This window comes from Alosa sapidissima, chromosome 12, assembly GCF_018492685.1.
Source record: "Alosa sapidissima isolate fAloSap1 chromosome 12, fAloSap1.pri, whole genome shotgun sequence".
Classification (NCBI taxonomy): Eukaryota; Metazoa; Chordata; class Actinopteri; order Clupeiformes; family Clupeidae; genus Alosa; species Alosa sapidissima.
Window position 1 is genome coordinate 29730712 of NC_055968.1, and position 18979 is coordinate 29749690.

At 41.5% G+C, this 18979-nt stretch overlaps 1 protein-coding gene across 3 annotated transcripts in view; it reads right to left on the reverse strand.

Moving 5' to 3' along the window:
- pla2g4ab (phospholipase A2, group IVAb (cytosolic, calcium-dependent)) overlaps positions 1-18979 on the reverse strand; it is a 51411-nt gene that overhangs the window by 24193 nt on the left and 8239 nt on the right. For 2 of the 3 annotated variants that reach the window (XM_042058139.1, XM_042058140.1), the window contains 6 exons: positions 18454-18535; positions 16570-16718; positions 13887-14000; positions 12968-13005; positions 12046-12190; positions 4893-5029 (listed from right to left, as the gene is read on the reverse strand). In XM_042058139.1, coding sequence (XP_041914073.1) covers positions 4893-5029; positions 12046-12190; positions 12968-13005; positions 13887-14000; positions 16570-16718; positions 18454-18535 — 665 coding nt within the window. Of the gene's footprint in view, positions 1-4892; positions 5030-12045; positions 12191-12967; positions 13006-13886; positions 14001-16569; positions 16719-18453; positions 18536-18824; positions 18894-18979 lie in introns of those variants that run through there. The other variant, XM_042058138.1, reaches the window with a different exon arrangement.

The window sequence follows — 18979 nt, forward strand, 5'->3', positions numbered from 1 at the left end:
ATAAGGGTAGGATGATTTCTGCATGACATGTAATTCCCATTTCTTCTTGAAGCCGAAATAAATCTGTGAATGTTTATCGTTGCTACGTTAATCTTAAGTTATATCAATGGCCTAGAGTAGGTAAAATAATGTTACCGGCCAATTTGATTATTGATGTATTTGTAGAAAACCATAAATGCGGTTATAGGCTACCAAGAAAATTGATAACAGCACTAATTGCATCTTTCGACTGTCCTCTCATTTGCTTATAACCATAACCTAGGCTACTAACAGGAGCTAAGTGAGTTAGCCACAACACGTTCGCTACGTGATGGTTTTCTAATGGAAAATATAGGCTACCTGAAAGATAACCTGATGATGCATCCTAAACACCGGGCTGGGACATTTAGCTCAAAGTCTCAAAAAGCATCTGAGTCAACGTTCATTCCCAAACACCCATATAGGCTACTTCAATCCTCTATTTTCAAAGGTGATTCAAGTAAGGAAGAGCATGGCTCAAAGTAAAGTAACTAGGACTGAAACTACATAAATTCGTCAAAGTGAATAATTTGTGTCAACTCGCCGCAATGTAGATTTATTAACGCACCCGTGATCTACATCTCCATTTAAACCAAATGTTTTAGAGCGCACGTTGAGAGATGTATCCAGGGCAGGGCTGTACCTACACATATTTGTTGCACGTGCTACAAAAATCATTCTTTGCGATGGATGATTTAGTACCAACGTTACACCGGTCCAATACATTATGGATGACATTGCTCCATTACAATTCAAGAAAGTTAAGGACAAACAGAAAGCACCATGGAGGCAAAATCCAGCAGTTAAACTTCTAAAAAGAGAGTGTAGGAAGACTGAAAGAAAATGGCGTAAATACAAACTTCAGATCCACTATGAAATCCATAAAGAGATGCTCCGCACATATAACTCTGAAATATGCAAAGCAAGACAGTCTTTCTTTTCTAACATTATCAATAGAAGTTCAAATAACACTCGTATTTTATTTTCAACTGTTGATAAGTTAACAAATCCCCCTCACAATTAGCGCCTGAACTTCTCTCAACTAATAAATGCAATGAGTTTTCATCTTTTTTTAAAGGTAAAATTGACAAAATCAGACTCAACATATCTGCTTAATTACAAATTCAACAACCTGAACTTCCAGCAACAAACAGAGGGAAACTAAACTTGATGTCAGAGTTCAGCTTGATAGACTACGAAACACTTGAAAAAACGGTACAGAATCTCAGCTCTTCCACATGTGTCTTAGACACTCTGCCTACCAATTTCTTCAATTTCTTGATGTTTTTCACCTCATAGCGGCGGATGTCCTTCAAATTGTAAATGTATCACTGCTGTCTGGCACTTTTCCAAGTCACTGAAAACAGCTGTTGTAAAGCCACTTCTCAAGAAGAATAACCTGGATGCCTCCATGCTAAACAATTACAGGCCCATATCCAATCTACCTTTTATTGGCAAAATTATTGAAAAAGTAGTCTTTAATCAATTAACCACCTTCCTAACATCAAATGGGTATTTTGATTACTTTCAGTCTGGTTTTCGGGCAAATCACAGCACTGAAACAGCTCTCATTAAAGTTTCCAATGACATACGCCTCAACACAGATTCAGGTATCCTAGTCCTAGTGCTACTGGACCTTAGTGCAGCATTTGACACTGTTGATCACAATATTTTACTACACAGACTAGAACACTGGGTTGGATTTACAGGCATAGTTATCAACTGGCTAAAATCATATCTACAAGAAAGGAGCTTCTTTGTTGCCATCGGAAACTGTACCTCAACACCAACGTCCTTGACCTGTGGTGTTCCCCAGGGGTCGATCTTGGGGCCACTATTATTCAACCTCTATATGCTATCACTTGGACAAATCATTCAAAATAATTTGATTTCATATCATAGCTATGCAGATGACACACAAATTTACTTAGCTCTATCACCAAACGACTATGGTCCTCTTGAATCTATGTGTCAGTGTATAGAACAAATCAAGACCTGGATGTCTCAAAATTTTCTTCAGCTGAACAAAGAAAAAACTGAAGTAATTATATTTGGTAAAAAGGAGGAAAGACTTAGGGTTGCCACTCTCCTTGACACAAAAGGGTTGAAGGCAAAGGATACTGTTAAAAATCTTAGCGTATTAATTGACAGTGATCTAAATTTCAACAGCCACATGAAAGCGATAACTAAATCAGCTTTTTACCACCTCAAAAATATTGCCAAACTCAGAGGGCTGATGTCAAAACATGACTTAGAAAAACTCATTCATGCATTTATCTCCAGCAGGGTTGATTACTGCAATGAACTGTTCACAGGCCTTCCTAAAAAGACTATTAAACAGCTTCAGGTGATACAAAATGCAGCAGCTAGGATTCTAACAAAAACTAAAAGAACTGACCACATTACTCCAATTCTCAAGTCCTTGCACTGGCTTCCAGTAAGTCACAGAATTGACTTTAAAGCACTATTGCTTGTTTATAAATCAGTAAATGGAGCAGGACCTAAATACTAGAGCTAAACATGGTGAAGCAGCTTTTAGCTGCTATGTGGCTCAGCTGTGGAACCAACTTTCGGATGACATCAAAAAGGCCCCAACTGTAGCCAGTTTTAAATCTAGACTTAAGACCAAACTGTTCTCAGATGCTTTCTGCTAACTGTGCCGAGTTACAAATTCTGAATCTGCCTTGATAATTATTCTACCTTGTCTTTTATTACTTTTTTTTACTACTTTTGGCTTAGTTTTTGCTTACTAATTATTCATTATTTTTAAATGATTTTACCTTGTGTTTTATGTTTTCTTTTTATTATGATCTTTACCTTTTAACTATTCTTTGACTATATTGCCCTTCTATGCTTTTATTTGTTATTATTGTTTGGTTTTGTTTATGTAAAGCACATTGAATGACCTCTGTGTATGAAATGCGCTATATAAATAAACTTGACTTGACTTGACAATACAGTTTTGCCTATGGCTATACCGTGAGACTGAGACGTTTTTTGTTTGTTCGAAGTGCGTGTTTAGGGTGTGAGAGGGGAGTCGATGTGCTTTGATTCCAGCTTGGTAGTAGTAGTCTATGCGATTAAAAAACACGTGTGTGTGAAGTATCCAAACAATGATAACGCTTTCATTATGGCTGCTTTAGCCATAGACCTTGAGCTACTGTACAGTGGGTTGGGTTCCATTTAGAAGTGTCGCTTTCCGTGATTCACACAGCTGCGTGACATGTATTACTATTGATATGCAAAACTATTAACTTTTCGTCAAGAGGTGGCAGCTTAAGTCCGCTTGATACTGTAAGCCATTGGTTCCCAAAGGAGATTTTATTTGGGTCGCCAGCATAGCCTAGTGACAATTTATGTTGTGTAATAGGCCTAGCATAGGGCCTACCTTATATAGCTTATAGTTTGTTAACAGTCACTGTTTTGCCATAACTCCCTCTATGCATTTTTGCGTTTAGAATTGCTCTGAAACCGGGGGCGAACACGGTGCGTGGATATCTCAATTGCAAAATTAAACAATATTTCTATCGGGCGCCTACAATGGACTAGGCTGGGTGAACTCAGCCTGATCTGCCGGCGATTCCTTTTTGATTTCTTAAAAGATTAAGCTTGGCCTGGCGAAAGCCAGACTAACCATGGACCTCATAGTTGCAAAATGCAAGGGAACATGAATCAGCATATTATTTGCACAAACAATAACGGAGAGTAGCTCTTCAACTTGGCCCGTTAAAATGTGTATGAACAGTCTAGCAACGCATTTCATGAAGGCCCTTTTGGACATGTCAGTTATTTGCACCACTGGGGAAAACGGCATTTTGTTTTAGACTACTGGTATTTAATTTGTGCATTGACAATAAAGCTGAATATCATATGAACTAGATGACTAAACTTATGCATATGTAGAAGAAGAAACATTCACAAAAATCCATGACATGACCTCTCTTCTTGATAGCTGTTGAAAACTGCATGGAACTGACAGGGATTGTTTTGTTTAATAATAAATAAATAAATACATTATGCTGCTACCTTCTGCTTTTCCCAAATACAATGTAGCCTACAGGTGTACCTTTCATCAGTCCAGTTGCAATGGATGGACTGTGATGAACTGCCCTACTTGTGATTGTTTAGATATTTTAAAGGTTTTATAACAATGCTACACATTTTTTGGCAAGTGCTACAAATCTATTCACCTTTGTAGCACCAGTAGGCTACTTTGTGTGCGGCCCGCAAACACACATTCCAAACAAGCATACACAAAAGTTTCAAGATTTGGGGATGGAGTAGAAGATGGAGACAAATTCATTTATATGATTTATTTTCGCGGAATGGATGTACAGGACTGAGTGGCGGTCATATTTTGTACCGCTATGCGGTACATCTAGTTTATATTGTGGTTTTCATGCAAAAACTGTGATAAAAACTACAATAGTGTTGTGTAGCCAAGTGCAGTTTTGTCGTCCAAAAAGAGCATGTAATTGATTGAGAGGCGCTGTTGCATTACCCAACTGCACGAGGCTAAAAGTTCACTACACACGGAAAGCAGAACAAATTCTTACATGTGGAAAAGGAGTTAGAGTGAGAAAGGAGAGAGAGAGGGAGAGAGAGAGAGGGAGAGTAAGAGAGAGAGAGAGAGAGGGAGAGTGAAAGTAAAAAGAGGAATTGTAACAGAGAGATGTAGAAAGAATCCCACAATTCTGGTTCATTCAGGTTCATGGGTGAGCTTGTCACTGAACTTGTCGTGCACGGCTACTGGGAGAAAGGTGACAGCATTAAGGAACGGCAAGAGGAAGTGTGAGATCGATGGATCAGGAAGTTGGTGGTCGGGAAGTGAGAGGAAGTGAGAGGAGACAGACAGATAGACGGACGGAGCTCACCAGGTGGAGCCGGAGAGGCCGGCGATGTAGGTAGTGCAGTCGAGGACGCCGGACTCGTACAGGGCCTTCATCACCCCGGAGAAGCCCACCATGGCCCTGAAGCCCCCGCCCGAGCCCACCACAGCGATCACTGGCACCTGTGGGGAGCAATGGTCAGGTGTCACCATGGATTACGCCATTGGGGCAGCCGTGGCCTACTGGTTAGCGCTTCGGACTTGTAACCGGAGGGTTGCCGGTTCGAACCCCGACCAGTAGGCACGGCTGAAGTGCCCTTGAGCAAGGCACCTAACCCCTCACTGCTCCCTGAGCGCCACTGTTGTTGCAGGCAGCTCACTGCGCCGGGATCAGTGTGTGCTTCACCTCACTGTGTGTTGTGTGTGTTTTACTAATTCACGGATTGGGATAAATGCAGAGACCAAATTTCCCTCACGGATCAAAAGAGTATATATACTTATACTTATACATATTTACCGCAAGCGCAGTCAGTTCCTCTATAACAAGGAGTGCTTATTGCATCATTTCCTGCTCAGAGAAAGAATATCTGGACCATCTGTTGCCCTCGTTCTCAAATGTCACAACTGAACCTAACTGGTCTCACAAGTTTTGCAGAGCCTGTTGTTTGACCCACAGCTGTTACGGTCTAGCTCAAGTGGTCAAAGCATATGAAAGCATATGATGGGCAATGTCATTTTAAAAGAATAAATCATTTTATTAAACTAAAAAACAAAAGGGAACTGTGTCTTGGGGAACACAGAGGCGTGTATGTTGTTGTAAAGAGGACGAGATCAATCAAGAACCGCGGGTCTTGCATTCCAGGTGAGTGCAGTTGGTCAATCTCCCCTGTGCGGCCTACAGCCCATGCACAGCCACAGAATAGACTAAAAGTGTGCAGTGGGTTGTAACAACAGCCTTCAGGATCTTCAACACACATTTCTGCTACAGTTGCACGTGCACCATTTCCCAAAGGAGGTTATGTTTTAGGTATGTTATGATTTTTGTGCGTTATGGCATTTGGCCATGACAGAGGTCATCAGCCTTATAGTTAGCTATCTATGTGATGATGAAGATATGCATCAAATGTATCTGAAGTTGGCTTCCTGAGACACTCATCTGGAGCCTGAAGTAAGTAACACTTGCAGTCTGTTTCAAAACCAAGCCCCCACAGTAGCAGTTCTCGTCACTGCATCTGTCCTGAATTAAACCCCTGCTGACTCAAAAACGGAACTCTCATATGCCAGTAAATCGAGTTATCTGATTGTAGATAACTGTCGAAGTGAAAGATAATAACGAGTGATAACAACTTCAGTACTATCTTGATAAGACAATTAATGATCAGAGTTGAGATCAGGTACACGATAACAGGCTGTATTCAGCAGGAGCTCGAGCGTGTTGCTCTCAGATCACAGGCACCATTAGGCCACATGAAGAGTGGGTGTGTGTAACATCGATAATCTTGCCTCTGTAGTTTCCTGGCCTCAAACCAAAATATCCACACAAGATATTTTATTTCTAAAATGCTGTATGCGTGTGTGTGCATGTGTATATGTGTGTGTGTGTGCGTGTGTGTGCATGTGTGCATGAGTTTCTATGAATGTGTGCATGTGCATGTGTGTATGTCTGTGTGTGTGTCTGTGTGTGTGTCTGTGTGTGTGTGTGTGTGTGTGTGTGTGTGTGTGTGTGTGTGTGTGTGCTTGTGAGTTTTGTGTGCATGTGTGAATGTCTGTGTGTGTGTGTGTGTGTGTGTGTGTGTGTGTGTGTGTGTGTGTGTGCTTGTGAGTTTTGTGTGCATGTGTGAATGTCTGTGTGTGTGTGTGTGTGTGTGTGTGTGTGCTTGTGCGTTTTGTGTGTGTGTGTGTGTGTGTGTGTGTGTGTGTGTGTGTGTGTGTGTGTGTGTGTGTGTGTGTGTGTGTGTCTGCGAATACCACAGAAAGAGGGGGAGGAGACTGAGGGTACTAGAGAGCACCGCATCTGTTTCTATCTTTACTGTCCACTCTCTCAATGTTCAACTGCTCTCATTGACTCAGCACTTCTCTCTCTCTCTCACACACACACACACACACACACTCTCAGCCCAACAGGAAGTGAGCAGGGCCTGCCCGATATGCAAAAGTTGAGGTCAGTCCGAGCGATGTCGCCCCCGGCCTACCATCAGCACTCTTCATTTCAGCAATATTGCTGTCTCATTATCAGTCTCACACTCGAGGCAAGCCACGTGTTTTTGAGGCTAATGGCCTGCCGTAACGTGAGATAAAACGGCGACGTGGCGCGATGTGATGCGGAGTAGCGAGGCAGAGGAAGCCATTCCTGGACAGCCCTGGTGAGGTCCCCTGTTTAGCGGAGCTCCAAAAGGGGCGTTGTCTGTCTGCCATGTAGATCTGTCAGATACTGTAACTCTAGCGCTCCACTAATCAGCCATGTAGATTAGGGTGCATCAAGTGCCCCTTTTTCCCTCAAAAACTCTTCTGTGGTGAATAATATTATGCCATTTGATGAATAAACACTAAATATGAAGTTTGGTGAAGATTGATAATGATCTAGGGGTACAATGCACCTTCATTTTGACAATATTTCATATTTTATGGCCGATTTTGGTTATTTTCCAATAATCTTCTTTACACTACATTTAAACGTAATAATGTCAATTAGTGACATATCTAGCTTCTGTTTACAATAAAAACAGCGGCATGCATTTTGAAACTTTTTATTCAATACATGTATGTATAAAATTTACATTTGTTGGTGAACATTGTACATTTTTCCTAGCACATAATCCGTATTGAGCACTAACTCCTTTCCTTAGAATCTCTAATTTTCAAAAACTGCAGTTGGAATTAAATTTATGATAACATATCAACACAAACTAAACTATTTGGAACATAATTATACAGTCTTTAGTGTGTCAAACACCAAACAGCCCCCCAAAATTAAGGTCCTTTAGCACTATTACTCAATCTGAGCTTGGTAAAATTATAACTCAAATCAGCTCCTCAACATGTGTTTTAGATCCAATCCCTACTACATTCCTCAAAAAAGTATATGATAGCTTAGCTCCCTTTTTTCTCAAGGTAATAAATACCTCATTAGAAACAGGTATATTTCCAACTGCTTTTAAAACCGCTGTTGTGAAACCTTTACTTAAAAAGTCAAATCTTGACCATACCAATCTGAGCAACTACAGGCCTATATCAAATCTATCGTTTTTGAGCAAAGTACTTGAAAAAGTTGTTTGTAATCAGTTAAATACCTTCCTCAACGAAAACAGTATCCTTGAAAAATTTTCAAGGATACTGTTTCAGATCAAATCACAGCACAGAAACGGCTCTAGTAAAAATAGTCAATGATCTCAGACTAGCTACCGACTCAAACAAAGTCTCAATCCTTATTCTTCTGGATTTGAGTGCGGCATTTGACACCATTGATCATAGCATCCTAATTCACCGCCTTGCGAAGTGGGTGGGTCTCTCTGATAATGCTCTAAACTGGTTTCAAACCTACATTACTGGCAGAGATTTTTATATCAGTCTAGGAGATCATGTATCTGAAAAACATGACTTGCCTTTTGGTGTGGCCCAGGGGAGCTGCCTTGGTCCCCTGCTATTTTCTCTATATATGCTTCCATTGGGAAACGTCATAAGTCAGCATAATGTAAACTTCCACAGCTACGCAGATGATACCCAATTGTATATCTCTGTGGAGCCAACTAACCCAGATGGCCTTTGTTCCCTCACTGCATGCCTAACCTCCATTAATCAGTGGATGAGCAAAAACTTTTTGAAACTAAATGATGACAAAACAGAGGTACTTCTGGTTGGACCAAAACTAAAGCGAGATATTATTCTTAGTAATCTGGGGAACTTGGCACACCAGGTCAAACCAAAAGTAACAAGCCTCGGTGTCATCCTAGATGCAGAGTTAAGTTTTAAGCCCCATATCAGTGAAGTTACTCAGACAGCCTATTTCCACTTGAGAAACATTGCCAAAGTGCGGCCCTTTTTAACTCAACAAGATGCAGAAAAACTAATTCATGCCTTTATCACTAGCAGGTTAGACTACTGCAATGCACTTTTCACTGGTCTTCCCAAAAAACATCTAAAGAAATTGGCACTCATACAGAACTCTGCGGCTAGACCTTTAACTAAGACTAAGAAGAGAGAACACATCACCCCTGTGTTGGCTGAACTGCACTGGCTCCCTATTTCCTATAGAATTGATTTTAAGGTTATGTTAATTACTTACAAAGCTCTGAATGGCATAGCACCTTCATATATCTCTGAGCTTTTAATATCTTATCAACCACAAAGGAAACTTAGATCATCCAATTCAAATCTTTTAATCGTACCCAAAGTGCTCCACAAACAAAGTGGAGAAGCTGCGTTTATCCATTATGCCCCCAAACTATGGAACACCCTGCCTCTGTACATCAAGCAGGCAAGTTCAGTAAATATTTTTAAAAAAGATCTGAAAACATACCTGTACAGGAAAGCTTTTAGTTAACTCATCTTATCCTGTAGACTACATTTTCAGATTATTCTACATCTGCTACTATTGGAGGGCGCAGCCAGCCAGAAGCAGATGGGCTCCCCCTATTAAGTCAGGTTCTGCTCAAGGTTTCTTCCTGGAATATGGGAGTTTTTCCTTGCCACAGTTGCCATATGGCGTGCTTGTGGGGGGTAAGAGGGTTAAGGCTGCCAGTCTTATGACATGTCATTTTCTATATTTTTGATATGTTGCTGAGTAGATCATAAACAGCAAAGAAAAGTGATTGATAATGACTGACTGACTATTATTGTGTTACATGCTTCAAATGTAAAGCACTTTGAGCTGCATTCTGTGTATGAAAGGTGCTATACAAATAAAGCTTATTATTATTATTATTACAGCAATTGCATCAGTACACTACCAATCTTCCAAAAGCTGCCCTATGTTCTTAGCAATGTTTCTTCCAGTCTCACCCTTGCCAACTTCCTGAAGTGGCATCACACTCAAAAGTTTTGTGCCATGTTCACCTGACACCAACACAGCACATCATTTCTCCATATGGTAAGGGTCCTCTAATGTGCCTACTAGTTTTCCATCCCAATGTAATGCCATGTTATTGGAAGGACTCCAGGATTCCTCAATGTCTTCTGAGATTTTTAAGCGTGCTTTTCGATCAAACCTGTCCAGGCTGGCATATGAGAGAGAAAACTTGTCCAATCTCCACTATTCCACATAAATTGTGATGATATTGATGATGATATTTTGCCCCTCTTCATAAGAGAAATGACATCATTATGGGCAGCAAAATCATGGGGCAAAGTCTCCAGTTTTTCTTGTCCTGCGGTGTGGCATAACTGAATGGAGCCTTGAAAGTCAGGATCAACTTGAGAAGTTTCTGGAACTGGACAATTTTCGACCTCCTCAACAATATCACTGCTTACTATTTCTTCTGGAGATTTTCTCAGCTCCTCCTTCTCCCTTCTCCTCCTTGTTCTTCTGTCATATATTTCCTCTTATGTTTGCCTTGAGATAGCACATCTGCTCCTGACCAACATGCCTTCCTGTCTGTCTTCATGGACTCTAGAAAAGCCCTATCTTCTTCATCTCTGATGAACTTTTTTGCTTCATGGTGCCACAACTGGCTAGCCTGACATTAAAATGTAGGGTCTGGGCACTCACCGTTCGCAGTGCTCAGTCCGAGGAGCGGGATAATCGGTTGTCTTTCAAATTCCCTCTGCATGCAATAGGACAGCGCTGAGTCCCATGCGTTTTCCCACCAGCGGAGCTACATGTAGTTGGCTAGTTCAAACTTTTGCCATCTTAAAGCAAGCTTAACTCGTGTCACACTGTTGGCCAACAGCAACATCCATACTCTTTGTTTTCAAGTAGCAGGGAATTCAAGCCAAACCGTTGCAACTCTGCTATCAATCATTATGTCAAGCCCACCTAACGACTCTATACACGATTTGATTGGCCTGATAGAAATTTAATTTTTCGAGCTCACAAGCCAACGGAGAGTTGCTAGACTAGCCCTGGAAGCAAATGTAATTTGCTGCCGCTAGGGTGTGTCTAGATTTCTAGGCTAACAACTGGCAGGTCTTTGACAGAAACTCTTGGTGTTCTTTAAATGGTTACTGGTTCCTCTACTCGCTTTTGGAATCTTTGACATTTCCTTGGCCTTATTATACAGATTCTTTAGAAAATGTAAACAGTTGTCATATTCCTTGATCAGTATATCTGTCTTTAGGTAAAATAGCAGTATTTGTTCATGCACATACTCTGCGGCTTCTTGGATGACTGATGATTGTTTACCTTTGCATTCAAATTTGATAAAGTTATACATACACTTCAGCACATCAACATTGAATGGAAGCTCCTCTCAAAATTCTCAAGCCAAGGCACAATAGTTTTTGACTTGGTATTCATCTCAGCAATGGCAAGTTAATGCTCACCTTTGTTGCTCGACTGCTTGTTTTAACTAAAACGTTGCCATAAATGATGCAATATTTTGTAGTTCATGACATGAAGAGTTTCAATATTTAATATACCAACACTCTCTTAATGACATTTGGCAACCTAGCTCTGCACTTTTCAGCATGGACTCTGCATCTCCCATGACTACAAGGCTTGTACCAGCATGTAGTTAAATGGCGAAAATGCCCAAAATCCGCCTACAATCATGATAATTCAGTGCATTTGTGGTACCCCTAGACAAAGTTTAATCTTTCTAAGATTTCACAGAAATTGCAGAAAGGATTTGAGAGGCATTTGATGCACCCTAATGTAGATCTGTAATGCCGCCTCAGTCCTGTGAAAACTCCTTTATTCTAGCCAGCGTATGAACATCTTCCTGTTGAGGCGTAATCATTCTAGCTCTATCATTCTAGCTCTAATAAATCATTCTAGCTCTGTGGTGAACTCCATTGAGTTGGTGTGTGTGTGTGTGTGTACAGTATGTGTGTGTGTGTGTGTGTGTGTGTGTCTGTGTATGTGTATGTGTATGTGTGTCTGTGTATGTGTATGTGTGTGTGTGTGTGTGTGTATATGTGTGTGTGTGTGTGTGTGTATATATGTGTGTGTGTGTGTGTGTGTGTGTGTGTGTGTGTGTGTGTGTGTGTGTGTGTGTATATATGTGTGTGTGTGTGTGTGTGTGTGTGTGAGATGGCCGGGCTACCTCTTGCGGTGAGTTGGGCAGGTAGCGTGGTTTCTCCATGTTCAGCAGCTTCTTGATCCCCAGCATGACCTTCTCCCGGCGCGTCTGGCGGAACAGCTTCTCCTTATCGCACAGGGCGAGGCTGAAGCGCAGGTCCAGGTCAGAGCTGTGGAGGACAGGGGGAGTGAGACGGGCGGAGAAGATCAAAAAAAAAAAAACATTAAACATGACAAGACAGGACGGAGCAGTGTCATAATTACTCAGAATTACTTTTAAATGCATTTCTGAGGAAAACCATCATCATCATTATCTACTTAATCATCATCATGATCTACTTTGTCAACTTACTGATTGCAGTGACACACCTGATCCATACCAGGTAGACCATGACTAGTTTTCTGGCATATACTGAACACAATACCAGCCATTTAAAGTGCTACAGGTAAAGCTTGGATGTCAGGGGTGTGCTTCAGATTGGGACAAAGAAATTCTACGGAACAGTCATGCATTGTGTGTTCTGCGAAGACAAGCTCAGCTTGCCAATGTTCTTCTAGTCTAGTGTGCGCTGTTGTTAGTTGTGCAATAAAAAGGAAAGTGAGCTAAATATGACTAAATCACCTTAGTGAGTACCTCAACTAAATTAGATAGATAGATAGACATTTTTTTCAGGAAGATCTAGTCTGGAACACCATAGTTCATAACCATTTCCCTCAAACAAGAAAAATGTCAGGCCAATCAGCGACGAGAGGGGAAGACGAAACCGAAAGTTATTGTGACAAACAGTAGCAGCAGTAGCAGCAGTAGCAACACATGCCTGACTGTTGATGATGTTTATCGTCAGTTTGTAAAGTTTAGGCAAAGTAGGAAGTAACGTTAGGAATCTCTGATCAATGTGATTGAGTCTGGATTTTTCCAGGCTAGGTAACAATGTGCACATGCTTACCAGACTTCCAATGACATCTCCAAGTACACTTTGGTTGTCTGTAAATAATAATAAAAAAAAACAATTTTCATGAATTGTATGACATCCACTTCCACATTATGTCCTGCAGCCTCTGTTCCTCTGATGTCAGACTCCTATCCATACACCTTAGGGACCAAGCACTTGGAGTGACGGAGCCTTCTCTATTGCTGCCCCACTTCGGAACTCCCTCCCCAAACACGTTTAAGAATGCACCAACTTATCCATATTACAGTACAACGCATCAGAACTGCTTTCAATGTATAACATAATGTCGATGGATTCTGTGTTTTATTTTCCTAAATTACTGTAATTTCCTGTGTATAAGCGTTTTATGCTAATAATTAACCAAAAGAGTGTTTTTACGGCACTCGTGAATTAACCCCAATAAATCAGAATCAGAAAAAAGAATGAAGAAATAAAAATAGCCTGCCCATATGTCATCACCTCATAGCTGAATACATTTTACAAAATCAAACCTTGGTTAATAGACAGGTAAATGATGGTATTGTTTTTATTCTATATGATTGATGATTGTTTAACCTGTTTTAACCTGCATGTAAAGTGACTCTGAGCATCTAGAAAAGTGCTCTATAATTAAACGGTATTATTATTAGTTGTATTAGTATTAGTAACAGTATTATTATTGTCAATATTATCAGAAACTGCACGCAGAAATAATAAGTAATTACATGCATCATCATACTGTATAGAGGCTGTAATAACTATATGAGTATAGCAATAGCCCATGGCATGGAAAAACATTATGCAGTGTGACAAATGCTATTCCTGGACGTCTTAGGCAAATGACAGAATACAGAATACACTTCTACAGACAGTGGGTGGATATACGCTATCAGTGGCTTACTCTAGCCACACATCTGTGACCATTGTGACTCACCTTGCCAAAGGAAAAGGGCACAGTCTCCGTCTGTCCCACTTTGAGTTTGCCAATTTCATACGTGACTGTGCCCAGAGTCTCATCCATCACGTAGTTGGCATCCATCAGGGTGATCTGGCAAAGAAGCATCGCCATTCATTTCACTTCACTTCAATTAATTCAACACTGAGTGCTGTTTTACACAGTGGTGTTTTAAAGCCTTAATCTCATTTTGACGCTATACTAATTTAGAAAATAAAGGCACTACACATTCAGGGGCATAACCAGACGTGGATCAATGCATAGGCTAGATATGGCTGCAGCCTAGGGGCCCCACGTGTTCCAGCCTGCCAGGGGGGGCCCCATTGGCCATAAAAATAATAATAATTCATTCAAATTTACATAAGAGAATAAAACTTTAACTTCATTGGCCCAAAATTAATATTTAAAGTAGCAAGGCGCTGATTGGGTAAATATGGAGTTCACGGTCAAATTAGGTTTAATAAAATGCGTCATTCATAGGCCTAGGCTACAGTTCTGTTAGACTCCTTTAGAAAATGTTAGAAAGAAAATATGAGAGCGGGGCTCAAAAGCGAAAGGCTCTAGTGTAAGATCTAAAGAACAGCGAGACCAACATATCCTGCAAATAATGGCTGCTGCCGCGTTTGAGTAGCCTAAACCACATGAGAAACACATAGAGAACTGTCACGCAAGGGATGCTAACAATGCCCATAAACAACATAATCGCAATATCGTCTTATTCTAAACAAAGTCAATAGTCGGAACATTAATGTCCATGTAAACGTAGTGTCACAGTTGATGGAGACAACTTTAAAACTCTGAGAACACTAGCCATATGTCGACGACAGCGGCAATGCTCATGCACCACATTCAGCTAGGAAGAGCACCGCGACTTTGCCACGCTGCTCTTTTTCAAAGTTAAATTCGTTAAAAATAGAGATCCAATGAGCCAACGCAGATTGAAACAACTATTTTTTTTATATATACTTTTTTGATCCCGTGAGGGAAATTTGGTCTCTGCATTTAACCCAATCGGTGAATTAGTGAAACACAAACAGCACACAGTGAACACACAGTGAGGTGAAGCACACACTAATCCCGGCACAGTGAGCTGCCTGCTTCAACGGCGGCGCTCGGGGAGCAGTGAGGGGTTAGGTGCCTTGCTCAAGGGCACTTCAGCCGCGGCCCACTGGTCGGGGCTCGAACCGGCAACCCTCCGGTTACAAGTCCAGAGTGCTAACCAGTGGGCCACAACTGTCTCTGATGTCCATTGATATTCTGCGCGAATTGGATTAGACCGAACAATGAAGAAAAACTTCTAAAGGTAGGAATATGTTGGCAAGTTCATAACTGGCATTAGGCATCAATTAAGGTGTAGCACATACTGTAGTAGGCTATGGTTTTTTGTTTTGTGTTGGTTGTTGCTGTAAGGAAGTTGTCAGCAAGGATGTCATGTCCAGTATTTTGCTGCATTTTAAGGATGCTGTGAGTAGGTCAGTTGTTGCTGTAAGGACGTTGTCTTATGTGTGAGTTGGTGGTTCAATTGCTGCTCTGTAAGGACGCTGCTGATGTGAGTAGGCCTGTTTGGTGTTCAGCTGTTGCTGCCAATGTTGCGGTGATAATGTATGAGTAGGCCTATCTGGTGGTTCAATTGTAGGCCTATGTTACCTTGGAGGGGGGCCCCACAGAAAATGTAGCCTAGGGGCCCATGACCACCTTAATCCGCCTCTGGACATAACCTGTCATCAATGTCATCACTTTGTGTTGTTGTTCACTCACATCAATTATATTTGGTTGAATTAAGGTCTATTTGTTTTTCTTTCAGTTCTTTCAGTTCAGTTATACTGCATTCAGGAAATGTAAACTCAATAATGTGTTCTTTAACTCATTTGTTATTTGCATGGTACCACTGCCACAGTACTCTTAAAATAAATAAGTTTTACTTATATAGCGCCTTTCTTAGACTCAAGGTCGCTTTACAAAGTGAACACAAGCAGAGCACACACACAGAGCAAGACAACACATGACACACACACAAAAATGTGACGAGTCTATTCAGTGGCGGGAGAGGACAAGTGTTTCTGAAACAGAAAGGTCTTGAGATGAGGTTAGAGAGTCTGGTGCGGGGGAGATTCTGGTTAGAGAGGAGATTTTGGAGAGGAGAGGAGATTCTGGTTAGAGGATCTTGAGCGAGAAGGTCACTGAGGTAAGGAGGACCAAGGTCATGGAGGGCTTTGAAAGTGAGAAGTAGAATTTTGAATTTGGCTAGTAATTTCAAATGCAGGTGTCACCTGCACTAGTTAAAATAACACTGTAACTAGCTGTAGGGAAACACAATAAGCACCCTTACAATTAAATAAAACAACAAGAACAATTACCTATCATCATCTCCAGAACTCAGCAGGAAGAACAAAGAGGACACTGCCAGTGCTTATATAATACTACTTGTATGGGGGGGGGGGGGGGGGGGGGGATGTGGAATGTGGACAGTGAGCAATTTATACCCAAAAGACCTTTGCTAACAGGGTTATTCATCTGAAAATTTAAATAATACATGAAAACCACCAGTATTCTTCAGGCGTATAAAAACCCCAGCTGTAAAACAGATGGCAGAGTTGTACTCCTGTGCAATCATTCTTGTGACTTTCCATCTATGGGTTTACTAATGTGTCTGTCTACTCACCTTCAGAGTGTTCTCCTGGTTGGGGTCCAGGATGAAGGTAAACGTCTCGTTCCATTTTGGGTTGATGTTGTTGTCTATGTGTCGGGTTCTCTTCCTGCTCTCTGGAGCTGTGGGGATGAACAGCTCCACGTAGGGGTCTGGGGTGTCCACTGTAAGTGACCCACAGACACACACACACACACACACACACACACACACCACAAGAGTCAGGCCAAAGGGCTAATACAGTAGCAGACTATTACATAAGGACAAAAGCTCAGTCTGTAGCAACTGCTGAAACTGTCCCTGCTGTCCCTGGGATTTGTTGACATTTCAGTTGTTTGGATTTGAAACACTCCACACACACACACACACACCCACGCACGCACGCACGCACGCACGCACGCACACACACACACACCAGAGTTTCCGCTAGGAAAAAATGTCAAAGTGACCGGCAGAGGTTTCGTTTTCATGATATGCCGGTTGATATCCTATTATCGCTTCTTAATTACCTAGTCAAGTTGAGGAAAACTGGAGACAGGCTACGTAGCTTAAAGAAGTATATAGTAAGTATAGTATATATACTCTTTTGATCCTGTGAGGGAAATTTGGTCTCTGCATTTATCCCAATCCGTGAATTAATGAAACACATTCAGCACACAGTGAGATGAAGCACACACTAATCCCGGCGCAGTGAGCTGCCTGCAACAACAGCGGCGCTCGGGAAGCAGTGAGGGGTTAGGTGCCTTGCTCAAGGGCACTTCAGCCCTACTGGTTGGGGTTCGAACCGGCAACCCTCCGGTTAAAAGTCTGAAGCGCTAACCAGTAGGCCACGGCTGCCCTAAAGAATGACATAATCAGGCTGAATAGAATGCAACATGTTCATTAGCCTAACTTACATAAACATGCCTAACAAGATCTAGCCATTATCTATGTTTTCATGGACAGCAGTCCATGAAAAGTCCGCTTTGTTCATTGTTTTAAAAAGGCTACGTTGTTTGTTGCTGCTACCCACGTTATCTCCAGTGGTTCCACTGTTTAACTTGCACAGATGCGCACACACAAGAATAAGCGCTCACTACCCCCTAAGGCTATGCCTCTTTATTTGATAACAATAAATTAAGAAATGTTTCCTATTCTGGGAAATGTTTAGTTTCTTTTTCTTTCGCCGCGGTTCAATGATACCGTTTAATTGTGCCGGAAATTATCCGCGGACCAGCAATCTCCTCGTCGAGGAGGCCCTAACCCTGCAGATCATGAACAGAGAAAGCATAGGCCTACTGTTTACTTTGGGTACAGAACACAGTTGCATGTCCAGTGTACACGGAGAATGACAGTGTCTTGGAGCGGCCGCAACCCCGCAACTCCACTTCCAACGTCATGATTCCGACAGATACGCCCGACACTTCTGCTTTTTATCTGGTGGTGGTGGAGTTGACCGGACATCTGAGGCTTCAGACGTTACCAATGTATCATCATCCATCGCGTCTGGACACTGAAAAAACGTTTAAGGCCGCCTCACTCATTTGTTCGTTGTTTAACATGGACGTTTTAAGCGTGCGCTTCCTATTTGAAATGTTTCCTATTTGAAATGCAGCATAGGCTATGCGTGATGTTTAATAGCTTTCAAACGGTAGAGTCTGTACATTTTTAAAAACATAGCCAGAGGACGTATTGCTTTAATATAGGCTTACATTGTAAGGCTTATTTTCACATTCAGATTGCGTTAGGGGGGCGGGATTATTAGCCAATTTCAATCGGACAATTTGACCGGAGAGATTTAATTTTGTCGGACATTTCATTTTTTTCCCGGCAAATGTCCGGTAATTACCGGACAACGGAAACCCTGTCACACACACACACACACACACACACACAAACAAATGATAAATACCAACTCACAGAGGTCACCAAGAGCTCCTTTGGTGACATTCTCAGCCCGCAACACCGTGACTTTGTACTTGTGGGAGTACTGCTGCTCCACCTGCAGCAACAAGTGAGAGCTTGTAACTGTAAGATTCTAACATGATAAAACAGACAAAGATTCATGGAACAAGTCCAGGTTTTAGATTTGGCGGGATGAGCTAACGAATAGAAGAACATTTGGCAAGGTCTCTGGACTTGAAACAAAAGTGATCAAGCATTGATCAGATATTTGAAATCAGACCAGATTTAGTGAACATTCGGATGAGCAATGAAGCTTAAAAAAGATTTTATAATTCACAGCTACTGCATACCCGTTATAGTTCAAAGCAAAGTTCTCACAAAGTTACCATAGCATATGGCTCCAGATGAACTGAAGTTGTCATTCAGACAATCAATAAAAGCACAAGGGAGACTCTCTCTCAACACTGACTCAGGACAAACCAGGAAGAGGAAATGTATGAAGCAGCAAGGCAATGCTCGACGTGCAATAGACGCTGGGCTG